Source organism: Somniosus microcephalus, chromosome 28 (genome assembly GCF_052327205.1).
Source record: "Somniosus microcephalus isolate GS21.2 chromosome 28, FLI_Smic_1.0, whole genome shotgun sequence".
Classification (NCBI taxonomy): domain Eukaryota; kingdom Metazoa; phylum Chordata; class Chondrichthyes; order Squaliformes; family Somniosidae; genus Somniosus; species Somniosus microcephalus.
In genome coordinates, this window is record NC_141014.1 from 21,358,381 (window position 1) to 21,382,845 (window position 24,465).

Sequence of the window (24,465 nt, forward strand, 5' to 3'; positions counted from 1 at the left end):
CTTAATAATACACATGAATGCAGTTCATGGTACTCTATTTACATTCACAGATTACAAGTGCTTTACAATTAACACACTTGTACGTCATGCGGCCCGAGGGGGGGTTTCCCACTGGTTTCAGCCCCTCAGTGTACACTGGCGGGAGGACCTTAAACTGTGGCCCTTCCCCATCGTGCCTTGGCGGCGGCGGCACCAACCTTTAGTGCGTCCCTCAGCACGTACTCCCGGACCTTGGAATGTGCCAATCTGCAACACTCGGTCGTGGACATCTCCTTGCTCTGGAAGACCAGCAAGTTTCGGGCAGACCAAAGGGCGTCTTTCACCGAGTTGATGATCTTCCAGCAGCAGTTGATGTTTGTCTCGGTGTGCGTCCCTGGGAACAGTCCGTAGAGCACAGAGTCCTGTGTTACCGAGCTGCTCGGGATGAACCTCGACAAAGACCACTGCATCTCTTTCCAGACCTTCTGTGCAAAGGCACATTCCAGAAGGAGATGGATGACGGTCTCGTCCCAAGCGCAGCCTCCTCGCGGACAGCGTGCGGTGGAGCAGAGACGTCGGGAGTGCATGAAGGATCTGACGGGGAGGGCCCTTCTCACCACCAGCCAAGCTACGTCTTGGTGCTTGTTTGTGAGTTCTGGCGATGAGGCATTCTGCCAAATGACTTCGACAGTCTGCTCAGGGAACCATCCGAGAGGATCTACCATCTCCTTTTCCCGTAGGGTCTCGAGGACGTTTCGTGCTGACCACTGCTTGACAGCTTTGTGGTCAAAGGTGTTTGCCGTGAAAAACTTTTCCACGAAGGACAGGTGGTCTGGCACGGTCCAACTGGATGGAGCGTTCCGCGGCAGCGTCGCCAGACCCATCCTTCGCAACACCGGGGTCAGGTAGAACCTCAGCACGTAGTGACACTTGGTGTTTGCGTACTGAGGGTCCGTGCACAGTTTGATGCAGCCGCACACAAAGGTGGCCATCAGGATGAGGGCGACGTTTGGTACGTTCTTTCCCCCTTTCTCTGGAGATTTGTACATCGTGTCCCTCCGGACACGGTCCATTTTCGATCTCCAGATAAAGTGGAAGACGGCTCGGGTGACTGCGGCAGCGCAGGGTCGGGGTATGGGCCACACCTGCGCCACGTACAGCAGCACTGACAGCACTTCGCACCTGATGACCAGGTTCCTTCCCACGATCGACAGGGAGCGCTGCTCCCACATTCCCAGTTTCTGGCGTGCCTTGGAGATACGCTCCTCCCAGTTTTTTGTGCATGCCCCAGCCGCTCCGAACCATATTCCCAGCACCTTCAGGTAATCTGACCTGACGGTGAAGGGGACAAAGGATCGGTCGGCCCAGTTCCCAAAGAACATGGCCTCGCTTTTGCTGCGATTTACTTTCGCTCCCGAGGCCAGTTCAAATTGGTCGCAGATGCTCAGCAGTCTGCGGACCGACAGCGGATCCGAGCAAAAGACGGCGACGTCATCCATGTACAGGGAGGTCTTAACCTGAGTGCCTCCGCTGCCTGGGATCGTCACCCCTCCAATGCTCGAATCCCTTCTGATGGATTGGGCAAAGGGTTCGATACAACACACGAACAAGACGGAGGAGAGAGGACAGCCCTGCCTGACTCCAGATTTGATCGGGAAGCTTTCTGATTCCCACCCGTTGATTAGGACTGCGCTACTGATGTCTGTGTAGAGCAGTTGGATCCAATTGCAGATTCCCTCCCCAAACCCCATTTTGGAGAGCACGTCCATCATGTACGTGTGCGATATTCTGTCGAAAGCCTTCTCCTGGTCCAAGCTGATTAAGCAGGTGTGCACCCCCCTGTCCCGCACGTAGGCGATCGTATCCCTGAGTAGCGCGAGGCTATCAGAGATCTTCCTGCCGGGTACGGCACAGGTCTGATCCGGGTGGATCACCAGCTCCAGAGCAGACTTGACCCTGTTGGCGATGACCTTGGACAGAATCTTGTAGTCCACATTAAGCAGCGAAATGGGCCGCCAGTTTCTGATTTCTTCCCTCTCCCCCTTCTGCTTGTAGATGAGGGTGATGATGCCTTTCCTCATCGATTCTGACATGCTGCCAGCCAGAAGCATACCCCCGTACACTTCCAGCAGGTCTGGGCCCATCCAGTCCCACAGAGCCGAATACAACTCGACCGGTAGGCCGTCGCTTCCGGGAGTTTTACTCGTCTCGAAGGACCGGACGGCCTTTGTCAGCTCGTCCAGAGTTAGCGGGTGATCCAGACTCTCCCGCTTGCTGTCGTCTAGCACCTCCGAGATAGACGACAGGAAAGACTGGGAGGCCGCGCTGTCTGTGGGCTTCGCGTCGTACAGCCCGGCATAAAAGGATTTGCTGATCCTTCGCATGTCAGGCTGCGAGGACGTCACAGAGCCGTCTTCCTCCTTCAGGCTGTGGATCACAGAGCTCCCTCTGTGTACCTTTTGGAAGAAGAAACGCGAGCACGTCTCGTCCTGCTCCACGGAGCGGACTCTGGAGCGGAAGATGATCTTGGAGGACTCTGAGGCATAGAGCGAGGCTTGCTGGCCCTTCACCTCTTGGAGTTCCTCCCCGACATTGACTCCCATCGACTGCAGCAGGAGCAGATTCTGCATGCTTTTCTGGAGTCGGGACATTTCCCTCTGTCCCTCTCTCGCCTTCTGAACACCTTTGAGGATGAAGAACCTCTTGATGTTCATCTTGATCGTTTCCCACCAGTGCGCCGGGGAATCAAAGAGGGGTTTCACGGTTCTCCAACCTTTGTAATCCCTTTTGAGTTCCTCAATGTTTTCTGGGGTCAACAGTTTCACGTTCAGCTTCCATATCCCTCTGCCTACTTTCTGGTCTTCCTGTGGGTGACAGTCGGCTAGTAAGAGGCAGTGGTCAGAGAAGAACACTGGCTTGACGTCGGTGGATCTGACCGAGAGAGCTTGGGACACAAACAGGAAGTCTATCCTGGAACGGACAGACCCGTCTGGCCTGGACCAGGTGTATCTGCGCGGCGCTCCGTCTGCAGGGTTGCTGAAGACGTCGTGCAGCTTGGCGTCTTTTACCGCTTCCATCAGGAGTCTGGACGTGGCGTCCAGTTTGCTGTCGGCTCTGCCGGATCGCCCAGCCGCATCGATGATGCAGTTGAAGTCACCGCCCAGAATAACCGGCCTGGACGTCGCCAGCAGCAGCGGTAGCTGCTGGAAGACGGCCAGCCGCTCGTTCTTGAGAGCCGGGGCGTACACATTGATCAGCCTGAGCGGGGCGTTCTTGTACAGTACGTCTGCTACGAGGAGGCGACCACCCACCACCTCCTTAACTTCGGTGATGGTGAAGTCACCTCCCCGCAGCAGAATACCCAGGCCGGAGGCACGGCAATCATTGCCTCCTGACCAGATCGATTGGCCGTGGGGCCACCATCGCGACCACTGCCTGTAGTTGCTGAAGTGCGGTAGGCCGCACTCCTGCAGGAACAGTAGGTCGGCCTTGACCTTGGCAAGGTACCCCAAGGTGGAAACACATCGCGTCGTGCTTTTGATGCTACGCACGTTTATGCTTGTAATTTTTAAAGCCATTTTAAATTTTAAATAGAGTTCAAGTCCCATTTTAATAAGCAGTCCTTTATGCTGTTTCCATCCCTTGGGGCTGGACCTGCATACACACAGTGTTAGAGAAAAACTGTACTTGCCCTGGGCTGAGGAACTCGCCCTGGTCTCTTGAGGGGTTGCTGTACCGGCAGGGGGATGACGGCGGTGAGAAGAAGTCTTCTTCCTCATTCGTGGATGGTTCTTCCCTCAGCCTGTCGCCTGTGGTGTCGTGGCTCCCGGTTTCCCGGAGCAGGTGTGCATCGGTCGCTTCATTGCTCCCGGTTTCCCGGAGCTGGGGTATGGTGGACGCTCCGCTGCTCCCGGTTGTCTGGAGCTGGGGAGCGTCGGGCACTTGGCCGCTCCCGGCAGTCTGTAGCTGGGGAGCGTCGGGCTCTTGGCCGCTCCCGGCGGTCTGGAGCTGGGGAGCGTCGGGCACTTGGCCGCTCCCGGCGGTCTGGAGCTGGGGAGCGTCGGGCACTTGGCCGCTCCCGGCGGTCTGGAGCTGGGGAGCGTCGGGAACTTGGCCGCTCCCGGCGGTCTGGAGCTGGGCTGCGTTGTGCCCTTCGTTGCCTCCGCTGTTCTGGGGCACGGTGATCACTCCTGTTTGTTTCTTTTCGCTCAGCCACTTTTTTTGTTGTTGGTGACTGTTCTTTTCTTGCCCTTCCTCATCAGATGAGCAGCTGCTGGTGTTGCCCGTTTGGGGCGGGTGCCGCCTTTTTTCCACAGGCCTGGACTTTGGCGGCCTCTCTCTTTGGGGGAGGCTTTTTTTCTTGTTCTTTCGTTTGACCTCCTGCCATTCTCCCAGTTGTTGTTCTCCAGCTGCCTCCTCTTCCATGGTCTCTGGCTGTTGGGGAGGAGGCTGAGTGCTGGTTGCCTGGGTTTGGTCGTTTCCAGTGAGGGCCTCTGCGGTGGGAGCGGTGCTGGTCTCCTTTGAGGCGGCCTTGTTGACAGGTCCTTTAATTGCCTGCGCATAGCTGCTGCTGCGCCTTGGGCAGGCCTTGTAGAGATGGCCTGTCTCCCCGCACAAGTTGCAGCACTTGCTCTCCTTGCAATCCTTCGTCTAGTGGCCTTCCTGCTTGCAGTTGCGACAGATGGTGACAGTGCAGGTCGCCGCCACGTGCCCGGATCTCCCGCAGGTTCGACACACCCTGGGTTGTCCCGCGTACACCATGTAGCCCCGGCTTCCACCGATGGCGAAGCTGGAGGGGAGGTGCTGGATGGCTCCTTTGGCATCCACTTTCAGGGTTACTTTGATCTGGCGTTTGCTGGTCCAGATCCCAAACAGGTCATTTACGTCAACGCTGTTTCCGACACTGTCGACGTATCTGCCGAGGAACGTCAGCACATCGACCACAGGGATGTGCGGGTTGTACATGTGTACAGTGACCACCCGGTTTCTTTGTGTTGGGAGAGTGAATAGAGGCTCGGCAGTCATAACTGAAAGCAGCGTTTCACTCCCCTTTTCCTTAACTGCCTGCAGAAATTTCAGGCATGCCGCGACGTTCCTGAACGTCACATCAAAATGTCCACTGCTGGGGAAATCCTGCAGAGCGAAGATATCCGCAACTTGGAATCCGCAGCATCCGGTCAAGATCCTCTTCACAAAAAGGGAGCGGTCGATGGGCGATTGTCCCTCCACCTTCTTCACTGTGACTCGGACAGTGTTCCGGACTCCCTGTCTCGCTCCTCGGTTTGCTGCAATCTCGCTTGCAGGTCGCCCGTCACTCCAGGCTCTCGAGCTCGCTGTTCCATTGGCCGCCGTCGCGCCTGCCAATCGCTCTCTGCCCCGGGCTGCCAAGCTTGCTACTTGCTTGGCCCTCGTCTCGCCTGCCAATCGCTCTCCGCCCTGGAGTCCCGGGCTCGCTTCCTCATTGGCCGACGTTATGCCTGCCAATCGCTCTCCGCCCCGGCCTCCCGAGCTCGCTCCTTCGTTGGCCGCCCTCTCGCCTGCCGATCGCTCTCCGCTGCAGGCTCTCGACCTCGCTGCATGGTCAGCCGCCACCTCGCGCTGCAGGTCGCTCTCCACTCTGGGCTCCCGCAATCGCTCCTCCGGCGGCTTCGGTTTCTGCTCCCGATAGCTCCTTTCTCGGGTTTCGTCGCTCACTGCTCCCTCAGTCTCCATCTATGCAGATCGCTCTGATTGGATCAAGGCCGAAGCCAGCATGAAAATGCAGCCAAACCAGAAACACCAGTATCGCGACACTGATAAGAACAGATACTACACTTGATCTTAGCCAAAAGGCCGAGAAGCGATAGCCTGTAAACTCCCGCCGACGCGCAAGTGTCCCTCGGCCTCTGTCTTCTCCGTCAATCTGGCCGCGGTCGGCCGAGCGCAGGTGCGACGGCGGGCCTGCAGCAAGAGAGCAATTTCGGCCAGGGCTTACTTACTTGCAAGCCAGACGAAAAGCCGTGCCCGTATGGCACCCCCTTCCCTTCGGCGGAGATGACGCCATGAAAGCATTTGCATTTTGCGAGCAATTAACCAACCGGGCGGCGCGCAGGAGCGCGCCGGCGGGGCTTGCGGCGTCCCCTCCCCCCTCCTTTTCCAACGGGGGCGGGCGCAGTGGCTCAGAAATCCAACAGGGTGCAGCACGGTCCAGGTCAGCTGCAGAGCGGGAAAGGTGGCGAGGCCCCGCCCTGAAATCCAGGGCACATCCCCATATGCAAATAAGAAAGAAAAACACAATTTTGACATGCAAACGCAGAGCGAAAAACACCCCCGAAGGCGGCTGCTTAGCCTGCGGCGCGGCCGGCCAGCGAGCGGGTGAAAAGTAAGGCGGCGGCACGACAAGGGCGAGCCCGAGCGGCTCTACAAAGGAAAGACAGCACGGCTGAAAGTGGTGCGAAAACTTTTTCTGCTTTTGACTTTTGCGACTTCCCACCCCAAAGAGGGGAAGCTGCACCGCTCCCGGAAGCACTGCAATACCAGGTCGATGCGTGGAGTGGACGGAGCAAGCCCCTGTTCCATCTCCCTGTTCCAAAAATCAATTTAATATTTGGTCCCCAGATAGGGGACGTATCAGATATTAAACTGATAAGAACAGATTTTTTTTTTTTTTTATTTCAATATATATGCTTTATTCATAAAAATCTTTGTTCATGTACATGACAATGCAGTCCACATCTGGTACAGTGCAAATTAACTTCAGCACATGGCACTCAATTTACAAATTACATTACATTTATCATTACATATATCAAAGCATGTTTCAATATATAACAATATACACTCCACAAATCATATTACAGATGAAAGCAGTACATGGTACTCTCTTTACACAAACAGGTACATTTTCATTACATGTTTTATAAGTCATACAGGCCAAGGGGGGCCGAGGTGCATTCCAACATTTCTCAAAATACATTACATTACAATCCACCAACCGTATTATATATGGCTTAATAATACACATGAATGCAGTACATGGTACTCTATTTACATTCACAGGTTACAAGTGCTTTACAATTAACACACTTGTACGTCATGCGGCCCGAGGGGGGGTTTTCCACTGGTTTCAGCCCCTCAGTGTACACTGGCGGGAGGGCCTTAAACTGTGGCCCTTCCCCATCGTGCCTTGGCGGCGGCGGCACCATCCTTTAGTGCGTCCCTCAGCACGTACTCCCGGACCTTGGAATGTGCCAATCTGCAACACTCGGTCGTGGACATCTCCTTGCTCTGGAAGATCAGCAAGTTTCGGGCAGACCAAAGGGCGTCTTTCACCGAGTTGATGATCTTCCAGCAGCAGTTGATGTTTGTCTCGGTGTGCGTCCCTGGGAACAGTCCGTAGAGCACAGAGTCCTGTGTTACCGAGCTGCTCGGGATGAACCTCGACAAAGACCACTGCATCTCTTTCCAGACCTTCTGTGCAAAGGCACATTCCAGAAGGAGATGGATGACGGTCTCGTCCCAAGCGCAGCCTCCTCGCGGACAGCGTGCGGTGGAGCAGAGACGTCGGGAGTGCATGAAGGATCTGACGGGGAGGGCCCTTCTCACCACCAGCCAAGCTACGTCTTGGTGCTTGTTTGTGAGTTCTGGCGATGAGGCATTCTGCCAAATGACTTCGACAGTCTGCTCAGGGAACCATCCGAGAGGATCTACCATCTCCTTTTCCCGTAGGGTCTCGAGGACGTTTCGTGCTGACCACTGCTTGACAGCTTTGTGGTCAAAGGTGTTTGCCGTGAAAAACTTTTCCACGAAGGACAGGTGGTCTGGCACGGTCCAACTGGATGGAGCGTTCCGCGGCAGCGTCGCCAGACCCATCCTTCGCAACACCGGGGTCAGGTAGAACCTCAGCACGTAGTGACACTTGGTGTTTGCGTACTGAGGGTCCGTGCACAGTTTGATGCAGCCGCACACAAAGGTGGCCATCAGGATGAGGGCGACGTTTGGTACGTTCTTTCCCCCTTTCTCTGGAGATTTGTACATCGTGTCCCTCCGGACACGGTCCATTTTCGATCTCCAGATAAAGTGGAAGACGGCTCGGGTGACTGCGGCAGCGCAGGGTCGGGGTATGGGCCACACCTGCGCCACGTACAGCAGCACTGACAGCACTTCGCACCTGATGACCAGGTTCCTTCCCACGATCGACAGGGAGCGCTGCTCCCACATTCCCAGTTTCTGGCGTGCCTTGGAGATACGCTCCTCCCAGTTTTTTGTGCATGCCCCAGCCGCTCCGAACCATATTCCCAGCACCTTCAGGTAATCTGACCTGACGGTGAAGGGGACAAAGGATCGGTCGGCCCAGTTCCCAAAGAACATGGCCTCGCTTTTGCTGCGATTTACTTTCGCTCCCGAGGCCAGTTCAAATTGGTCGCAGATGCTCAGCAGTCTGCGGACCGACAGCGGATCCGAGCAAAAGACGGCGACGTCATCCATGTACAGGGAGGTCTTAACCTGAGTGCCTCCGCTGCCTGGGATCGTCACCCCTCCAATGCTCGAATCCCTTCTGATGGATTGGGCAAAGGGTTCGATACAACACACGAACAAGACGGAGGAGAGAGGACAGCCCTGCCTGACTCCAGATTTGATCGGGAAGCTTTCTGATTCCCACCCGTTGATTAGGACTGCGCTACTGATGTCTGTGTAGAGCAGTTGGATCCAATTGCAGATTCCCTCCCCAAACCCCATTTTGGAGAGCACGTCCATCATGTACGTGTGCGATATTCTGTCGAAAGCCTTCTCCTGGTCCAAGCTGATTAAGCAGGTGTGCACCCCCCTGTCCCGCACGTAGGCGATCGTATCCCTGAGTAGCGCGAGGCTATCAGAGATCTTCCTGCCGGGTACGGCACAGGTCTGATCCGGGTGGATCACCAGCTCCAGAGCAGACTTGACCCTGTTGGCGATGACCTTGGACAGAATCTTGTAGTCCACATTAAGCAGCGAAATGGGCCGCCAGTTTCTGATTTCTTCCCTCTCCCCCTTCTGCTTGTAGATGAGGGTGATGATGCCTTTCCTCATCGATTCTGACATGCTGCCAGCCAGAAGCATACCCCCGTGCAGGTCTGGGCCCATCCAGTCCCACAGAGCCGAATACAACTCGACCGGTAGGCCGTCGCTTCCGGGAGTTTTACTCGTCTCGAAGGACCGGACGGCCTTTGTCAGCTCGTCCAGAGTTAGCGGGTGATCCAGACTCTCCCGCTTGCTGTCGTCTAGCACCTCCGAGATAGACGACAGGAAAGACTGGGAGGCCGCGCTGTCTGTGGGCTTCGCGTCGTACAGCCCGGCATAAAAGGATTTGCTGATCCTTCGCATGTCAGGCTGCGAGGACGTCACAGAGCCGTCTTCCTCCTTCAGGCTGTGGATCACAGAGCTCCCTCTGTGTACCTTTTGGAAGAAGAAACGCGAGCACGTCTCGTCCTGCTCCACGGAGCGGACTCTGGAGCGGAAGATGATCTTGGAGGACTCTGAGGCATAGAGCGAGGCTTGCTGGCCCTTCACCTCTTGGAGTTCCTCCCCGACATTGACTCCCATCGACTGCAGCAGGAGCAGATTCTGCATGCTTTTCTGGAGTCGAGACATTTCCCTCTGTCCCTCTCTCGCCTTCTGAACACCTTTGAGGATGAAGAACCTCTTGATGTTCGTCTTGATCGTTTCCCACCAGTGCGCCGGGGAATCAAAGAGGGGTTTCACGGTTCTCCAACCTTTGTAATCCCTTTTGAGTTCCTCCATGTTTTCTGGGGTCAACAGTTTCACGTTCAACTTCCATATCCCTCTGCCTACTTTCTGGTCTTCCTGTGGGTGACAGTCGGCTAGTAAGAGGCAGTGGTCAGAGAAGAACACCGGCTTGACGTCGGTGGATCTGACCGAGAGAGCTTGGGACACAAACAGGAAGTCTATCCTGGAACGGACAGACCCGTCTGGCCTGGACCAGGTGTATCTGCGCGGCGCTCCGTCTGCAGGGTTGCTGAAGACGTCGTGCAGCTTGGCGTCTTTTACCGCTTCCATCAGGAGTCTGGACGTGGCGTCCAGTTTGCTGTCGGCTCTGCCGGATCGCCCAGCCGCATCGATGATGCAGTTGAAGTCACCGCCCAGAATAACCGGCCTGGACGTCGCCAGCAGCAGCGGTAGCTGCTGGAAGACGGCCAGCCGCTCGTTCTTGAGAGCCGGGGCGTACACATTGATCAGCCTGAGCGGGGCGTTCTTGTACAGTACGTCTGCTACGAGGAGGCGGCCACCCACCACCTCCTTAACTTCGGTGATGGTGAAGTCACCTCCCCGCAGCAGAATACCCAGGCCGGAGGCACGGCAATCATTGCCTCCTGACCAGATCGATTGGCCGTGGGGCCACCATCGCGACCACTGCCTGTAGTTGCTGAAGTGCGGTAGGCCGCACTCCTGCAGGAACAGTAGGTCGGCCTTGACCTTGGCAAGGTACCCCAAGGTGGAAACACATCGCGTCGTGCTTTTGATGCTACGCACGTTTATGCTTGCAATTTTTAAACCCATTTTAAATAGAGTTCAAGTCCCATTTTAATAAGCAGTCCTTTATGCTGTTTCCATCCCTTGGGGCTGGACCTGCATACACACAGTGTCAGAGAAAAACTGTACTTGCCCTGGGCTGAGGAACTCGCCCTGGTCTCTTGAGGGGTTGCTGTACCGGCAGGGGGATGACGGCGGTGAGAAGAAGTCTTCTTCCTCATTCGTGGATGGTTCTTCCCTCAGCCTGTCGCCTGTGGTGTCGTGGCTCCCGGTTTCCCAGAGCAGGTGTGCATCGGTCGCTTCATTGCTCCCGGTTTCCCGGAGCTGGGGTATGGTGGACGCTCCGCTGCTCCCGGTTGTCTGGAGCTGGGGAGCGTCGGGCACTTGGCCGCCCCCGGCGGTCTGGAGCTGGGGGACGTCGGGCACTTGGCCGCTCCCGGCAGTCTGTAGCTGGGGAGCGTCGGGCTCTTGGCCGCTCCCGGCGGTCTGGAGCTGGGGAGCGTCGGGCACTTGGCCACTCCCGGCGGTCTGGAGCTGGGGAGCGTCGGGCACTTGGCCACTCCCGGCGGTCTGGAGCTGGGGAGCGTCGGGAACTTGGCCGCTCCCGGCGGTCTGGAGCTGGGCTGCATTGTGCCCTTCGTTGCTACCGGTGTTCTGGGGCACGGTGATCACTCCTGTTTGTTTCTTTTCGCTCAGCCACTTTTTTTGTTGTTGGTGACTGTTCTTTTCTTGCCCTTCCTCATCAGATGAGCAGCTGCTGGTGTTGCCCGTTTGGGGCGGGTGCCGCCTTTTTTCCACAGGCCTGGACTTTGGCGGCCTCTCTCTTTGGGGGAGGCTTTTTTTCTTGTTCTTTCGTTTGACCTCCTGCCATTCTCCCAGTTGTTGTTCTCCAGCTGCCTCCTCTTCCATGGTCTCTGGCTGTTGGGGAGGAGGCTGAGTGCTGGTTGCCTGGGTTTGGTCGTTTCCAGTGAGGGCCTCTGCGGTGGGAGCGGTGCTGGTCTCCTTTGAGGCGGCCTTGTTGACAGGTCCTTTAATTGCCTGCGCATAGCTGCTGCTGCGCCTTGGGCAGGCCTTGTAGAGATGGCCTGTCTCCCCGCACAAGTTGCAGCACTTGCTCTCCTTGCAATCCTTCGTCTGGTGGCCTTCCTGCTTGCAGTTGAGACAGATGGTGACAGTGCAGGTCGCCGCCACGTGCCCGGATCTCCCGCAGGTTCGACACACCCTGGGTTGTCCCGCGTACACCATGTAGCCCCGGCTTCCACCGATGGCGAAGCTGGAGGGGAGGTGCTGGATGGCTCCTTTGGCATCCACTTTCAGGGTTACTTTGATCTGGCGTTTGCTGGTCCAGATCCCAAACAGGTCATTTACGTCAACGCTGTTCCCGACACTGTCGACGTATCTGCCGAGGAACGTCAGCACATCGACCACAGGGATGTGCGGGTTGTACATGTGTACAGTGACCACCCGGTTTCTTTGTGTTGGGAGAGTGAATAGAGGCTCGGCAGTCATAACTGAAAGCAGCGTTTCACTCCCCTTTTCCTTAACTGCCTGCAGAAATTTCAGGCATGCCGCGACGTTCCTGAACGTCACATCAAAATGTCCACTGCTGGGGAAATCCTGCAGAGCGAAGATATCCGCAACTTGGAAACCGCAGCATCCGGTCAAGATCCTCTTCACAAAAAGGGAGCGGTCGATGGGCGATTGTCCCTCCACCTTCTTCACTGTGACTCGGACAGTGTTCCGGACTCCCTGTCTCGCTCCTCGGTTTGCTGCAATCTCGCTTGCAGGTCGCCCGTCACTCCAGGCTCTCGAGCTCGCTGTTCCATTGGCCGCCGTCGCGCCTGCCAATCGCTCTCTGCCCCGGGCTGCCAAGCTTGCTGCTTGCTTGGCCCTCGTCTCGCCTGCCAATCGCTCTCCGCCCTGGAGTCCCGGGCTCGCTTCCTCATTGGCCGACGTCATGCCTGCCAATCGCTCTCCGCCCCGGCCTCCCGAGCTCGCTCCTTCGTTGGCCGCCCTCTCGCCTGCCGATCGCTCTCCGCTGCAGGCTCTCGACCTCGCTGCATGGTCGGCCGCCACCTCGCGCTGCAGGTCGCTCTCCACTCCGGGCTCCCGCAATCGCTCCTCCTCCGGCGGCCTCGGTTTCTGCTCCCGATAGCTCCTTTCTCGGGTTTCCTCGCTCACTGCTCCCTCAGTCGCCATCTATGCAGATCGCTCTGCTCTGATTGGATCAAGGCCGAAGCCAGCATGAAAATGCAGCCAAACCAGAAACACCAGTATCGCGACACAAGGTCAATTTGCATCAGAATCAAGCAGATACTGATAAGAACAGATACTACACTTGATCTTAGCCAAAAGGCCGAGAAGCGATAGCCTGTAAACTCCCGCCGACGCGCAAGTGTCCCTCGGCCTCGTCCCAAGCGCAGCCTCCTCGCGGGCAGCGTGCGGTGGAGCAGAGACGTCGGGAGTGCATGAAGGATCTGACGGGGAGGGCCCTTCTCACCACCAGCCAAGCTACGTCTTGGTGCTTGTTTGTGAGTTCTGGCGATGAGGCATTCTGCCAAATGACTTCGACAGTCTGCTCAGGGAACCATCCGAGAGGATCTACCATCTCCTTTTCCCGTAGGGTCTCGAGGACGTTTCGTGCTGACCACTGCTTGACAGCTTTGTGGTCAAAGGTGTTTGCCGTGAAAAACTTTTCCACGAAGGACAGGTGGTCTGGCACGGTCCAACTGGATGGAGCGTTCCGCGGCAGCGTCGCCAGACCCATCCTTCGCAACACCGGGGTCAGGTAGAACCTCAGCACGTAGTGACACTTGGTGTTTGCGTACTGAGGGTCCGTGCACAGTTTGATGCAGCCGCACACAAAGGTGGCCATCAGGATGAGGGCGACGTTTGGTACGTTCTTTCCCCCTTTCTCTGGAGATTTGTACATCGTGTCCCTCCGGACACGGTCCATTTTCGATCTCCAGATAAAGTGGAAGACGGCTCGGGTGACTGCGGCGGCGCAGGGTCGGGGTATGGGCCACACCTGCGCCACGTACAGCAGCACTGACAGCACTTCGCACCTGATGACCAGGTTCCTTCCCACGATCGACAGGGAGCGCTGCTCCCACATTCCCAGTTTCTGGCGTGCCTTGGAGATACGCTCCTCCCAGTTTTTTGTGCATGCCCCAGCCGCTCCGAACCATATTCCCAGCACCTTCAGGTAATCTGACCTGACGGTGAAGGGGACAAAGGATCGGTCGGCCCAGTTCCCAAAGAACATGGCCTCGCTTTTGCTGCGATTTACTTTCGCTCCCGAGGCCAGTTCAAATTGGTCGCAGATGCTCAGCAGTCTGCGGACCGACAGCGGATCCGAGCAAAAGACGGCGACGTCATCCATGTACAGGGAGGTCTTAACCTGAGTGCCTCCGCTGCCTGGGATCGTCACCCCTCCAATGCTCGAATCCCTTCTGATGGATTGGGCAAAGGGTTCGATACAACACACGAACAAGACGGAGGAGAGAGGACAGCCCTGCCTGACTCCAGATTTGATCGGGAAGCTTTCTGATTCCCACCCGTTGATTAGGACTGCGCTACTGATGTCTGTGTAGAGCAGTTGGATCCAATTGCAGATTCCCTCCCCAAACCCCATTTTGGAGAGCACGTCCATCATGTACGTGTGCGATATTCTGTCGAAAGCCTTCTCCTGGTCCAAGCTGATTAAGCAGGTGTGCACCCCCCTGTCCCGCACGTAGGCGATCGTATCCCTGAGTAGCGCGAGGCTATCAGAGATCTTCCTGCCGGGTACGGCACAGGTCTGATCTGGGTGGATCACCAGCTCCAGAGCAGACTTGACCCTGTTGGCGATGACCTTGGACAGAATCTTGTAGTCCACATTAAGCAGCGAAATGGGCCGCCAGTTTCTGATTTCTTCCCTCTCCCCTTTCTGCTTGTAGATGAGGGTGATGATGCCTTTCCTCATCGATTCTGACATGCTGCCAGCCAGAAGCATACCCCCGTACACTTCCAGCAGGTCTGGGCCCATCCAGTCCCACAGAGCCGAATACAACTCGACCGGTAGGCCGTCGCTTCCGGGAGTTTTACTCGTCTCGAAGGACTGGACGGCCTTTGTCAGCTCGTCCAGAGTTAGCGGGTGATCCAGACTCTCCCGCTTGCTGTCGTCTAGCACCTCCGAGATAGACGACAGGAAAGACTGGGAGGCCGCGCTGTCTGTGGGCTTCGCGTCGTACAGCCCGGCATAAAAGGATTTGCTGATCCTTCGCATGTCAGGCTGCGAGGACGTCACAGAGCCGTCTTCCTCCTTCAGGCTGTGGATCACAGAGCTCCCTCTGTGTACCTTTTGGAAGAAGAAACGCGAGCACGTCTCGTCCTGCTCCACGGAGCGGACTCTGGAGCGGAAGATGATCTTGGAGGACTCTGAGGCATAGAGCGAGGCTTGCTGGCCCTTCACCTCTTGGAGTTCCTCCCCGACATTGACTCCCATCGACTGCAGCAGGAGCAGATTCTGCATGCTTTTCTGGAGTCGGGACATTTCCCTCTGTCCCTCTCTCGCCTTCTGAACACCTTTGAGGATGAAGAACCTCTTGATGTTCGTCTTGATCGTTTCCCACCAGTGCGCCGGGGAATCAAAGAGGGGTTTCACGGTTCTCCAACCTTTGTAATCCCTTTTGAGTTCCTCAATGTTTTCTGGGGTCAACAGTTTCACGTTCAGCTTCCATATCCCTCTGCCTACTTTCTGGTCTTCCTGTGGGTGACAGTCGGCTAGTAAGAGGCAGTGGTCAGAGAAGAACACCGGCTTGACGTCGGTGGATCTGACCGAGAGAGCTTGGGACACAAACAGGAAGTCTATCCTGGAACGGACAGACCCGTCTGGCCTGGACCAGGTGTATCTGCGCGGCGCTCCATCTGCAGGGTTGCTGAAGATGTCGTGCAGCTTGGCGTCTTTTACCGCTTCCATCAGGAGTCTGGACGTGGCGTCCAGTTTGCTGTCGGCTCTGCCGGATCGCCCAGCCGCATCGATGATGCAGTTGAAGTCACCGCCCAGAATAACCGGCCTGGACGTCGCCAGCAGCAGCGGTAGCTGCTGGAAGACGGCCAGCCGCTCGTTCTTGAGAGTCGGGGCGTACACATTGATCAGCCTGAGCGGGGCGTTCTTGTACAGTACGTCTGCTACGAGGAGGCGGCCACCCACTACCTCCTTAACTTCGGTGATGGTGAAGTCACCTCCCCGCAGCAGAATACCCAGGCCGGAGGCACGGCAATCGTTGCCTCCTGACCAGATCGATTGGCCGTGGGGCCACCATCGCGACCACTGCCTGTAGTTGCTGAAGTGCGGTAGGCCGCACTCCTGCAGGAACAGTAGGTCGGCCTTGACCTTGGCAAGGTACCCCAAGGTGGAAACACATCGCGTCGTGCTTTTGATGCTACGCACGTTTATGCTTGCAATTTTTAAACCCATTTTAAATTTTAAATAGAGTTCAAGTCCCATTTTAATAAGCAGTCCTTTATGCTGTTTCCATCCCTTGGGGCTGGACCTGCATACACACAGTGTCAGAGAAAAACTGTACTTGCCCTGGGCTGAGGAACTCGCCCTGGTCTCTTGAGGGGTTGCTGTACCGGCAGGGGGATGACGGCGGTGAGAAGAAGTCTTCTTCCTCATTCGTGGATGGTTCTTCCCTCAGCCTGTCGTCTGTGGTGTCGTGGCTCCCGGTTTCCCGGAGCAGGTGTGCATCGGTCGCTTCATTGCTCCCGGTTTCCCGGAGCTGGGGGATGGTGGACGCTCCGCTGCTCCCGGTTGTCTGGAGCTGGGGAGCGTCGGGCACTTGGCCGCTCCCGGCAGTCTGTAGCTGGGGAGCGTCGGGCTCTTGGCCGCTCCCGGCGGTCTGGAGCTGGGGAGCGTCGGGCACTTGGCCGCTCCCGGCGGTCTGGAGCTGGGGAGCGTCAGGCACTTGGCCACTCCCGGCGGTCTGGAGCTGGGGAGCGTCGGGCACTTGGCCACTCCCGGCGGTCTGGAGCTGGGGAGCGTCGGGAACTTGGCCACTCCCGGCGGTCTGGAGCTGGGGAGCGTCGGGCACTTGGCCACTCCCGGCGGTCTGGAGCTGGGGAGCGTCGGGAACTTGGCCGCTCCCGGCGGTCTGGAGCTGGGCTGCGTTGTGCCCTTCGTTGCTACCGGTGTTCTGGGGCACGGTGATCACTCCTGTTTGTTTCTTTTCGCTCAGCCACTTTTTTTGTTGTTGGTGACTGTTCTTTTCTTGCCCTTCCTCATCAGATGAGCAGCTGCTGGTGTTGCCCGTTTGGGGCGAGTGCCGCCTTTTTTCCACAGGCCTGGACTTTGGCGGCCTCTCTCTTTGGGGGAGGCTTTTTTTCTTGTTCTTTCGTTTGACCTCCTGCCATTCTCCCAGTTGTTGTTCTCCAGCTGCCTCCTCTTCCATGGTCTCTGGCTGTTGGGGAGGAGGCTGAGTGCTGGTTGCCTGGGTTTGGTCGTTTCCAGTGAGGGCCTCTGCGGTGGGAGCGGTGCTGGTCTCCTTTGAGGCGGCCTTGTTGACAGGTCCTTTAATTGCCTGCGCATAGCTGCTGCTGCGCCTTGGGCAGGCCTTGTAGAGATGGCCTGTCTCCCCGCACAAGTTGCAGCACTTGCTCTCCTTGCAATCCTTCGTCTGGTGGCCTTCCTGCTTGCAGTTGCGACAGATGGTGACAGTGCAGGTCGCCGCCACGTGCCCGGATCTCCCGCAGGTTCGACACACCCTGGGTTGTCCCGCGTACACCATGTAGCCCCGGCTTCCACCGATGGCGAAGCTGGAGGGGAGGTGCTGGATGGCTCCTTTGGCATCCACTTTCAGGGTTACTTTGATCTGGCGTTTGCTGGTCCAGATCCCAAACAGGTCATTTACGTCAACGCTGTTCCCGACACTGTCGACGTATCTGCCGAGGAACGTCAGCACATCGACCACAGGGATGTGCGGGTTGTACATGTGTACAGTGACCACCCGGTTTCTTTGTGTTGGGAGAGTGAATAGAGGCTCGGCAGTCATAACTGAAAGCAGCGTTTCACTCCCCTTTTCCTTAACTGCCTGCAGAAATTTCAGGCATGCCGCGACGTTCCTGAACGTCACATCAAAATGTCCACTGCTGGGGAAATCCTGCAGAGCGAAGATGTCCGCAACTTGGAATCCGCAGCATCCGGTCAAGATCCTCTTCACAAAAAGGGAGCGGTCGATGGGCGATTGTCCCTCCACCTTCTTCACTGTGACTCGGACAGTGTTCCGGACTCCCTGTCTCGCTCCTCGGTTTGCTGCAATCTCGCTTGCAGGTCGCCCGTCACTCCAGGCTCTCGAGCTCGCTGTTCCATTGGCCGCCGTCGCGCCTGCCAATCGCTCTCTGCCCCGGGCTGCCAAGCTTGCTGCTTGCTTGGCCCTCGTCTCGCCTGCCAATCGCTCTCCGCCCTGGAGTCCCGGGCTCGCTTCCTCATTGGCCGACGTCATGCCTGCCAATCGCTCTCCGCCCCGGCCTTCCGAGCTCGCTCCTTCGTTGGCCGCCCTCTCGCCTGCCGATCGCTCTCCGCTGCAGGCTCTCGACCTCGCTGCATGGTCGGCCGCCACCTCGCGCTGCAGGTCGCTCTCCACTCCGGGCTCCCGCAATCGCTCCTCCTCCGGCGGCCTCGGTTTCTGCTCCCGATAGCTCCTTTCTCGGGTTTCCTCGCTCACTGCTTCCTCAGTCGCCATCTATGCAGATCGCTCTGCTCTGATTGGATCAAGGCCGAAGCCAGCATGAAAATGCAGCCAAACCAGAAACACCAGTATCGCGACACAAGGTCAATTAGCATCAGAATCAAACAGATTTTTTTTATTTTTTTTATTTTTTTTTTATTTCAATATATATGCTTTATTCATAAAAATCTTTGTTCATGTACATGACACTGCAGTCCACCTCTGGTACAGTGCAAATTAACTTCAGCACATGGCACTCAATTTACAAATTACATTACATTTATCATTACATATATCAAAGCATGTTTCAATATACACTCCACAAATCATATACAGATCAGAATCAAACAGATACTACACTTGATCTTAGCCAAAAGGCCGAGAAGCGATAGCCTGTAAACTCCCGCCGACGCGCAAGTGTCCCTCGGCCTCTGTCTTCTCCGTCAATCTGGCCGCGGTCGGCCGAGCGCAGGTGCGACGGCGGGCCTGCAGCAAGAGAGCAATTTCGGCCAGGGCTTACTTACTTGCAAGCCAGACGAAAAGCCGTGCCCGTATGGCACCCCCTTCCCTTCGGCGGAGATGACGCCATGAAAGCATTTGCATTTTGCGAGCAATTAACCAACCGGGCGGCGCGCAGGAGCGCGCCGGCGGGGCTTGCGGTGTCCCCTCCCCCCTCCTTTTCCAACGGGGGTGGGCGCAGTGGCTCAGAAATCCAACAGGGTGCAGCACGGTCCAGGTCAGCTGCAGAGCGGGAAAGGTGGCGAGGCCCCGCCCTGAAATCCAGGGCACGTCCCCATATGCAAATAAGAAAGAAAAACACAATTTTGACATGCAAACGCAGAGCGAAAAACACCCCCGAAGGCGGCTGCTTAGCCTGCGGCGCGGCCGGCCAGCGAGCGGGTGAAAAGTAAGGCGGCGGCACAACAAGGGCGAGCCCGAGCGGCTCTACAAAGGAAAGACAGCACGGCTGAAAGTGGTGCGAAAACTTTTTCTGCTTTTGACTTTTGCGACTTCCCACCCCAAAGAGGGGAAGCTGCACCGCTCCCGGAAGCACTGCAATACCAGGTCGATGCGTGGAGTGGACGGAGCAAGCCCCTGTTCCATCTCCCTGTTCCAAAAATCAATTTAATATTTGGTCCCCAGATAGGGGACGTATCAGATATTAAACTGATAAGAACAGATTTTTTTATTTTTTTTATTTCAATATATATGCTTTATTCATAAAAATCTTTGTTCATGTACATGACACTGCAGTCCACCTCTGGTACAGTGCAAATTAACTTCAGCACATGGCACTCAATTTACAAATTACATTACATTTATCATTACATATATCAAAGCATGTTTCAATATATTACAATATACACTCCACAAATCATATTACAGATGAAAGCAGTACATGGTACTCTCTTTACACAAACAGGTACATTTTCATTACATGTTTTATAAGTCATACAGCCCAAGGGGGGCCGAGGTGCATTCCAACATTTCTCAAAATACATTACATTACAATCCACCAACCGTATTATATATGGCTTAATAATACACATGAATGCAGTTCATGGTACTCTATTTACATTCACAGATTACAAGTGCTTTACAATTAACACACTTGTACGTCATGCGGCCCGAGGGGGGGTTTCCCACTGGTTTCAGCCCCTCAGTGTACACTGGCGGGAGGACCTTAAACTGTGGCCCTTCCCCATCGTGCCTTGGCGGCGGCGGCACCAACCTTTAGTGCGTCCCTCAGCACGTACTCCCGGACCTTGGAATGTGCCAATCTGCAACACTCGGTCGTGGACATCTCCTTGCTCTGGAAGACCAGCAAGTTTCGGGCAGACCAAAGGGCGTCTTTCACCGAGTTGATGATCTTCCAGCAGCAGTTGATGTTTGTCTCGGTGTGCGTCCCTGGGAACAGTCCGTAGAGCACAGAGTCCTGTGTTACCGAGCTGCTCGGGATGAACCTTGACAAAGACCACTGCATCTCTTTCCAGACCTTCTGTGCAAAGGCACATTCCAGAAGGAGATGGATGACGGTCTCGTCCCAAGCGCAGCCTCCTCGCGGACAGCGTGCGGTGGAGCAGAGACGTCGGGAGTGCATGAAGGATCTGACGGGGAGGGCCCTTCTCACCACCAGCCAAGCTACGTCTTGGTGCTTGTTTGTGAGTTCTGGCGATGAGGCATTCTGCCAAATGACTTCGACAGTCTGCTCAGGGAACCATCCGAGAGGATCTACCATCTCCTTTTCCCGTAGGGTCTCGAGGACGTTTCGTGCTGACCACTGCTTGACAGCTTTGTGGTCAAAGTTGTTTGCCGTGAAAAACTTTTCCACGAAGGACAGGTGGTCTGGCACGGTCCAACTGGATGGAGCGTTCCGCGGCAGCGTCGCCAGACCCATCCTTCGCAACACCGGGGTCAGGTAGAACCTCAGCACGTAGTGACACTTGGTGTTTGCGTACTGAGGGTCCGTGCACAGTTTGATGCAGCCACTGATAAGAACAGATACTACACTTGATCTTAGCCAAAAGGCCGAGAAGCGATAGCCTGTAAACTCCCGCCGACGCGCAAGTGTCCCTCGGCCTCTGTCTTCTCCGTCAATCTGGCCGCGGTCGGCCGAGCGCAGGTGCGACGGCGGGCCTGCAGCAAGAGAGCAATTTCGGCCAGGGCTTACTTACTTGCAAGCCAGACGAAAAGCCGTGCCCGTATGGCACCCCCTTCCCTTCGGCGGAGATGACGCCATGAAAGCATTTGCATTTTGCGAGCAATTAACCAACCGGGCGGCGCGCAGGAGCGCGCCGGCGGGGCTTGCGGTGTCCCCTCCCCCCTCCTTTTCCAACGGGGGCGGGCGCAGTGGCTCAGAAATCCAACAGGGTGCAGCACGGTCCAGGTCAGCTGCAGAGCGGGAAAGGTGGCGAGGCCCCGCCCTGAAATCCAGGGCACGTCCCCATATGCAAATAAGAAAGAAAAACACAATTTTGACATGCAAACGCAGAGCGAAAAACACCCCCGAAGGCGGCTGCTTAGCCTGCGGCGCGGCCGGCCAGCGAGCGGGTGAAAAGTAAGGCGGCGGCACGACAAGGGCGAGCCCGAGCGGCTCTACAAAGGAAAGACAGCACGGCTGAAAGTGGTGCGAAAACTTTTTCTGCTTTTGACTTTTGCGACTTCCCACCCCAAAGAGGGGAAGCTGCACCGCTCCCGGAAGCACTGCAATACCAGGTCGATGCGTGGAGTGGACGGAGCAAGCCCCTGTTCCATCTCCCTGTTCCAAAAATCAATTTAATATTTGGTCCCCAGATAGGGGACGTATCAGATATTAAACTGATAAGAACAGATTTTTTTTATTTTTTTTTATTTCAATATATATGCTTTATTCATAAAAATCTTTGTTCATGTACATGACAATGCAGTCCACATCTGGTACAGTGCAAATTAACTTCAGCACATGGCACTCAATTTACAAATTACATTACATTTATCATTACATATATCAAAGCATGTTTCAATATATAACAATATACACTCCACAAATCATATTACAGATGAAAGCAGTACATGGTACTCTCTTTACACAAACAGGTACATTTTCATTACATGTTTTATAAGTCATACAGGCCAAGGGGGGCCGAGGTGCATTCCAACATTTCTCAAAATACATTACATTACAATCCACCAACCGTATTATATATGGCTTAATAATACACATGAATGCAATACATGGTACTCTATTTACATTCACAGGTTACAAGTGCTTTACAATTAACACACTTGTACGTCATGCGGCCCGAGGGGGGGTTTTCCACTGGTTTCAGCCCCTCAGTGTACACTGGCGGGAGGGCCTTAAACTGTGGCCCTTCCCCATCGTGCCTTGGCGGCGGCGGCACCAACCTTTAGTGCGTCCCTCAGCACGTACTCCCGGACCTTGGAATGTGCCAATCTGCAACACTCGGTCGTGGACATCTCCTTGCTCTGGAAGATCAGCAAGTTTCGGGCAGACCAAAGGGCGTCTTTCACCGAGTTGATGATCTTCCAGCAGCAGTTGATGTTTGTCTCGGTGTGCGTCCCTGGGAACAGTCCGTAGAGCACAGAGTCCTGTGTTACCGAGCTGCTCGGGATGAACCTCGACAAAGACCACTGCATCTCTTTCCAGACCTTCTGTGCAAAGGCACATTCCAGAAGGAGATGGATGACGGTCTCGTCCCAAGCGCAGCCTCCTCGCGGACAGCGTGCGGTGGAGCAGAGACGTCGGGAGTGCATGAAGGATCTGACGGGGAGGGCCCTTCTCACCACCAGCCAAGCTACGTCTTGGTGCTTGTTTGTGAGTTCTGGCGATGAGGCATTCTGCCAAATGACTTCGACAGTCTGCTCAGGGAACCATCCGAGAGGATCTACCATCTCCTTTTCCCGTAGGGTCTCGAGGACGTTTCGTGCTGACCACTGCTTGACAGCTTTGTGGTCAAAGGTGTTTGCCGTGAAAAACTTTTCCACGAAGGACAGGTGGTCTGGCACGGTCCAACTGGATGGAGCGTTCCGCGGCAGCGTCGCCAGACCCATCCTTCGCAACACCGGGGTCAGGTAGAACCTCAGCACGTAGTGACACTTGGTGTTTGCGTACTGAGGGTCCGTGCACAGTTTGATGCAGCCGCACACAAAGGTGGCCATCAGGATGAGGGCGACGTTTGGTACGTTCTTTCCCCCTTTCTCTGGAGATTTGTACATCGTGTCCCTCCGGACACGGTCCATTTTCGATCTCCAGATAAAGTGGAAGACGGCTCGGGTGACTGCGGCGGCGCAGGGTCGGGGTATGGGCCACACCTGCGCCACGTACAGCAGCACTGACAGCACTTCGCACCTGATGACCAGGTTCCTTCCCACGATCGACAGGGAGCGCTGCTCCCACATTCCCAGTTTCTGGCGTGCCTTGGAGATACGCTCCTCCCAGTTTTTTGTGCATGCCCCAGCCGCTCCGAACCATATTCCCAGCACCTTCAGGTAATCTGACCTGACGGTGAAGGGGACAAAGGATCGGTCGGCCCAGTTCCCAAAGAACATGGCCTCGCTTTTGCTGCGATTTACTTTCGCTCCCGAGGCCAGTTCAAATTGGTCGCAGATGCTCAGCAGTCTGCGGACCGACAGCGGATCCGAGCAAAAGACGGCGACGTCATCCATGTACAGGGAGGTCTTAACCTGAGTGCCTCCGCTGCCTGGGATCGTCACCCCTCCAATGCTCGAATCCCTTCTGATGGATTGGGCAAAGGGTTCGATACAACACACGAACAAGACGGAGGAGAGAGGACAGCCCTGCCTGACTCCAGATTTGATCGGGAAGCTTTCTGATTCCCACCCGTTGATTAGGACTGCGCTACTGATGTCTGTGTAGAGCAGTTGGATCCAATTGCAGATTCCCTCCCCAAACCCCATTTTGGAGAGCACGTCCATCATGTACGTGTGCGATATTCTGTCGAAAGCCTTCTCCTGGTCCAAGCTGATTAAGCAGGTGTGCACCCCCCTGTCCCGCACGTAGGCGATCGTATCCCTGAGTAGCGCGAGGCTATCAGAGATCTTCCTGCCGGGTACGGCACAGGTCTGATCTGGGTGGATCACCAGCTCCAGAGCAGACTTGACCCTGTTGGCGATGACCTTGGACAGAATCTTGTAGTCCACATTAAGCAGCGAAATGGGCCGCCAGTTTCTGATTTCTTCCCTCTCCCCTTTCTGCTTGTAGATGAGGGTGATGATGCCTTTCCTCATCGATTCTGACATGCTGCCAGCCAGAAGCATACCCCCGTACACTTCCAGCAGGTCTGGGCCCATCCAGTCCCACAGAGCCGAATACAACTCGACCGGTAGGCCGTCGCTTCCGGGAGTTTTACTCGTCTCGAAGGACTGGACGGCCTTTGTCAGCTCGTCCAGAGTTAGCGGGTGATCCAGACTCTCCCGCTTGCTGTCGTCTAGCACCTCCGAGATAGACGACAGGAAAGACTGGGAGGCCGCGCTGTCTGTGGGCTTCGCGTCGTACAGCCCGGCATAAAAGGATTTGCTGATCCTTCGCATGTCAGGCTGCGAGGACGTCACAGAGCCGTCTTCCTCCTTCAGGCTGTGGATCACAGAGCTCCCTCTGTGTACCTTTTGGAAGAAGAAACGCGAGCACGTCTCGTCCTGCTCCACGGAGCGGACTCTGGAGCGGAAGATGATCTTGGAGGACTCTGAGGCATAGAGCGAGGCTTGCTGGCCCTTCACCTCTTGGAGTTCCTCCCCGACATTGACTCCC

General features: G+C 55.9%; 6 protein-coding genes and 8 pseudogenes across 6 annotated transcripts; all 14 read right to left on the reverse strand.

The window, feature by feature from the left end:
* Positions 1–149: 149 nt before the first annotated feature.
* Positions 150–1,478, reverse strand: LOC147099080 (uncharacterized). The gene has a single exon (XM_085969277.1). The coding sequence runs from the start codon at positions 1,476–1,478 to the stop codon at positions 150–152; it is 1,329 nt and encodes a 442-aa protein (XP_085825403.1).
* A 2,125-nt stretch (positions 1,479–3,603) lies between these two features.
* Positions 3,604–4,944, reverse strand: LOC147099081 (uncharacterized; annotated as a pseudogene).
* A 764-nt stretch (positions 4,945–5,708) lies between these two features.
* On the reverse strand, positions 5,709–5,823 carry LOC147099082 (U2 spliceosomal RNA; annotated as a pseudogene).
* Positions 5,824–6,461: 638 nt separating this feature from the next.
* LOC147099083 (U2 spliceosomal RNA) lies at positions 6,462–6,664 on the reverse strand (annotated as a pseudogene).
* A 452-nt stretch (positions 6,665–7,116) lies between these two features.
* LOC147099084 (uncharacterized) lies at positions 7,117–8,388 on the reverse strand. The gene has a single exon (XM_085969278.1). It carries the CDS (start codon positions 8,326–8,328, stop codon positions 7,117–7,119), a length of 1,212 nt encoding a protein of 403 aa, XP_085825404.1. The 5' UTR covers positions 8,329–8,388.
* Positions 8,389–10,090: 1,702 nt separating this feature from the next.
* LOC147099085 (uncharacterized) lies at positions 10,091–11,937 on the reverse strand. The gene is made up of 2 exons (XM_085969180.1): positions 11,136–11,937; positions 10,091–10,164 (listed from the first exon to the last, which is right to left on the reverse strand). The coding sequence occupies exons 1-2, from the start codon at positions 11,935–11,937 to the stop codon at positions 10,091–10,093; spliced, it is 876 nt and encodes a 291-aa protein (XP_085825306.1).
* Positions 11,938–12,074: 137 nt separating this feature from the next.
* LOC147099086 (uncharacterized) lies at positions 12,075–13,813 on the reverse strand. Its single transcript, XM_085969181.1, has 2 exons — positions 13,047–13,813; positions 12,075–12,105 (listed from the first exon to the last, which is right to left on the reverse strand). The coding sequence occupies exons 1-2, from the start codon at positions 13,751–13,753 to the stop codon at positions 12,075–12,077; spliced, it is 738 nt and encodes a 245-aa protein (XP_085825307.1). The 5' UTR covers positions 13,754–13,813.
* LOC147099087 (U2 spliceosomal RNA) lies at positions 12,710–12,856 on the reverse strand (annotated as a pseudogene).
* A 2,182-nt stretch (positions 13,814–15,995) lies between the features above and the next one.
* On the reverse strand, positions 15,996–18,212 carry LOC147099088 (uncharacterized). Its single transcript, XM_085969182.1, has 2 exons — positions 16,623–18,212; positions 15,996–16,295 (listed from the first exon to the last, which is right to left on the reverse strand). The coding sequence occupies exons 1-2, from the start codon at positions 18,210–18,212 to the stop codon at positions 15,996–15,998; spliced, it is 1,890 nt and encodes a 629-aa protein (XP_085825308.1).
* A 233-nt stretch (positions 18,213–18,445) lies between these two features.
* Positions 18,446–18,587, reverse strand: LOC147099089 (U2 spliceosomal RNA; annotated as a pseudogene).
* Positions 18,588–19,225: 638 nt separating this feature from the next.
* Positions 19,226–19,429, reverse strand: LOC147099090 (U2 spliceosomal RNA; annotated as a pseudogene).
* A 1,227-nt stretch (positions 19,430–20,656) lies between these two features.
* LOC147099091 (U2 spliceosomal RNA) lies at positions 20,657–20,738 on the reverse strand (annotated as a pseudogene).
* Positions 20,739–21,376: 638 nt separating this feature from the next.
* On the reverse strand, positions 21,377–21,582 carry LOC147099092 (U2 spliceosomal RNA; annotated as a pseudogene).
* Positions 21,583–22,034: 452 nt separating this feature from the next.
* On the reverse strand, positions 22,035–23,363 carry LOC147099093 (uncharacterized). Its single transcript, XM_085969279.1, has one exon. It carries the CDS (start codon positions 23,361–23,363, stop codon positions 22,035–22,037), a length of 1,329 nt encoding a protein of 442 aa, XP_085825405.1.
* Between the last annotated feature and the right edge of the window lie 1,102 nt (positions 23,364–24,465).

Coding starts and splice junctions, on each gene's coding strand:
- LOC147099080 (XM_085969277.1), bottom strand. CDS start 1,478: ATGGATGACGTCGCCGTCTTTTGCTCGGATCCGCTGTCGGTCCGCAGA.
- LOC147099084 (XM_085969278.1), bottom strand. CDS start 8,328: ATGTTCTTTGGGAACTGGGCCGACCGATCCTTTGTCCCCTTCACCGTC.
- LOC147099085 (XM_085969180.1), bottom strand. CDS start 11,937: ATGTACAACCCGCACATCCCTGTGGTCGATGTGCTGACGTTCCTCGGC. Junction 10,165..11,135: donor CACCGTGCCCCAGAACACCG/GTAGCAACGAAG, acceptor CCGGCTCTCAAG/AACGAGCGGCTGGCCGTCTT.
- LOC147099086 (XM_085969181.1), bottom strand. CDS start 13,753: ATGTTCTTTGGGAACTGGGCCGACCGATCCTTTGTCCCCTTCACCGTC. Junction 12,106..13,046: donor CAGACTGTCGAAGTCATTTG/GCAGAATGCCTC, acceptor TTCGCTCTGCAG/GATTTCCCCAGCAGTGGACA.
- LOC147099088 (XM_085969182.1), bottom strand. CDS start 18,212: ATGGCGACTGAGGAAGCAGTGAGCGAGGAAACCCGAGAAAGGAGCTAT. Junction 16,296..16,622: donor ACGCAGCCCAGCTCCAGACC/GCCGGGAGCGGC, acceptor GACGCTCCCCAG/CTCCAGACAACCGGGAGCAG.
- LOC147099093 (XM_085969279.1), bottom strand. CDS start 23,363: ATGGATGACGTCGCCGTCTTTTGCTCGGATCCGCTGTCGGTCCGCAGA.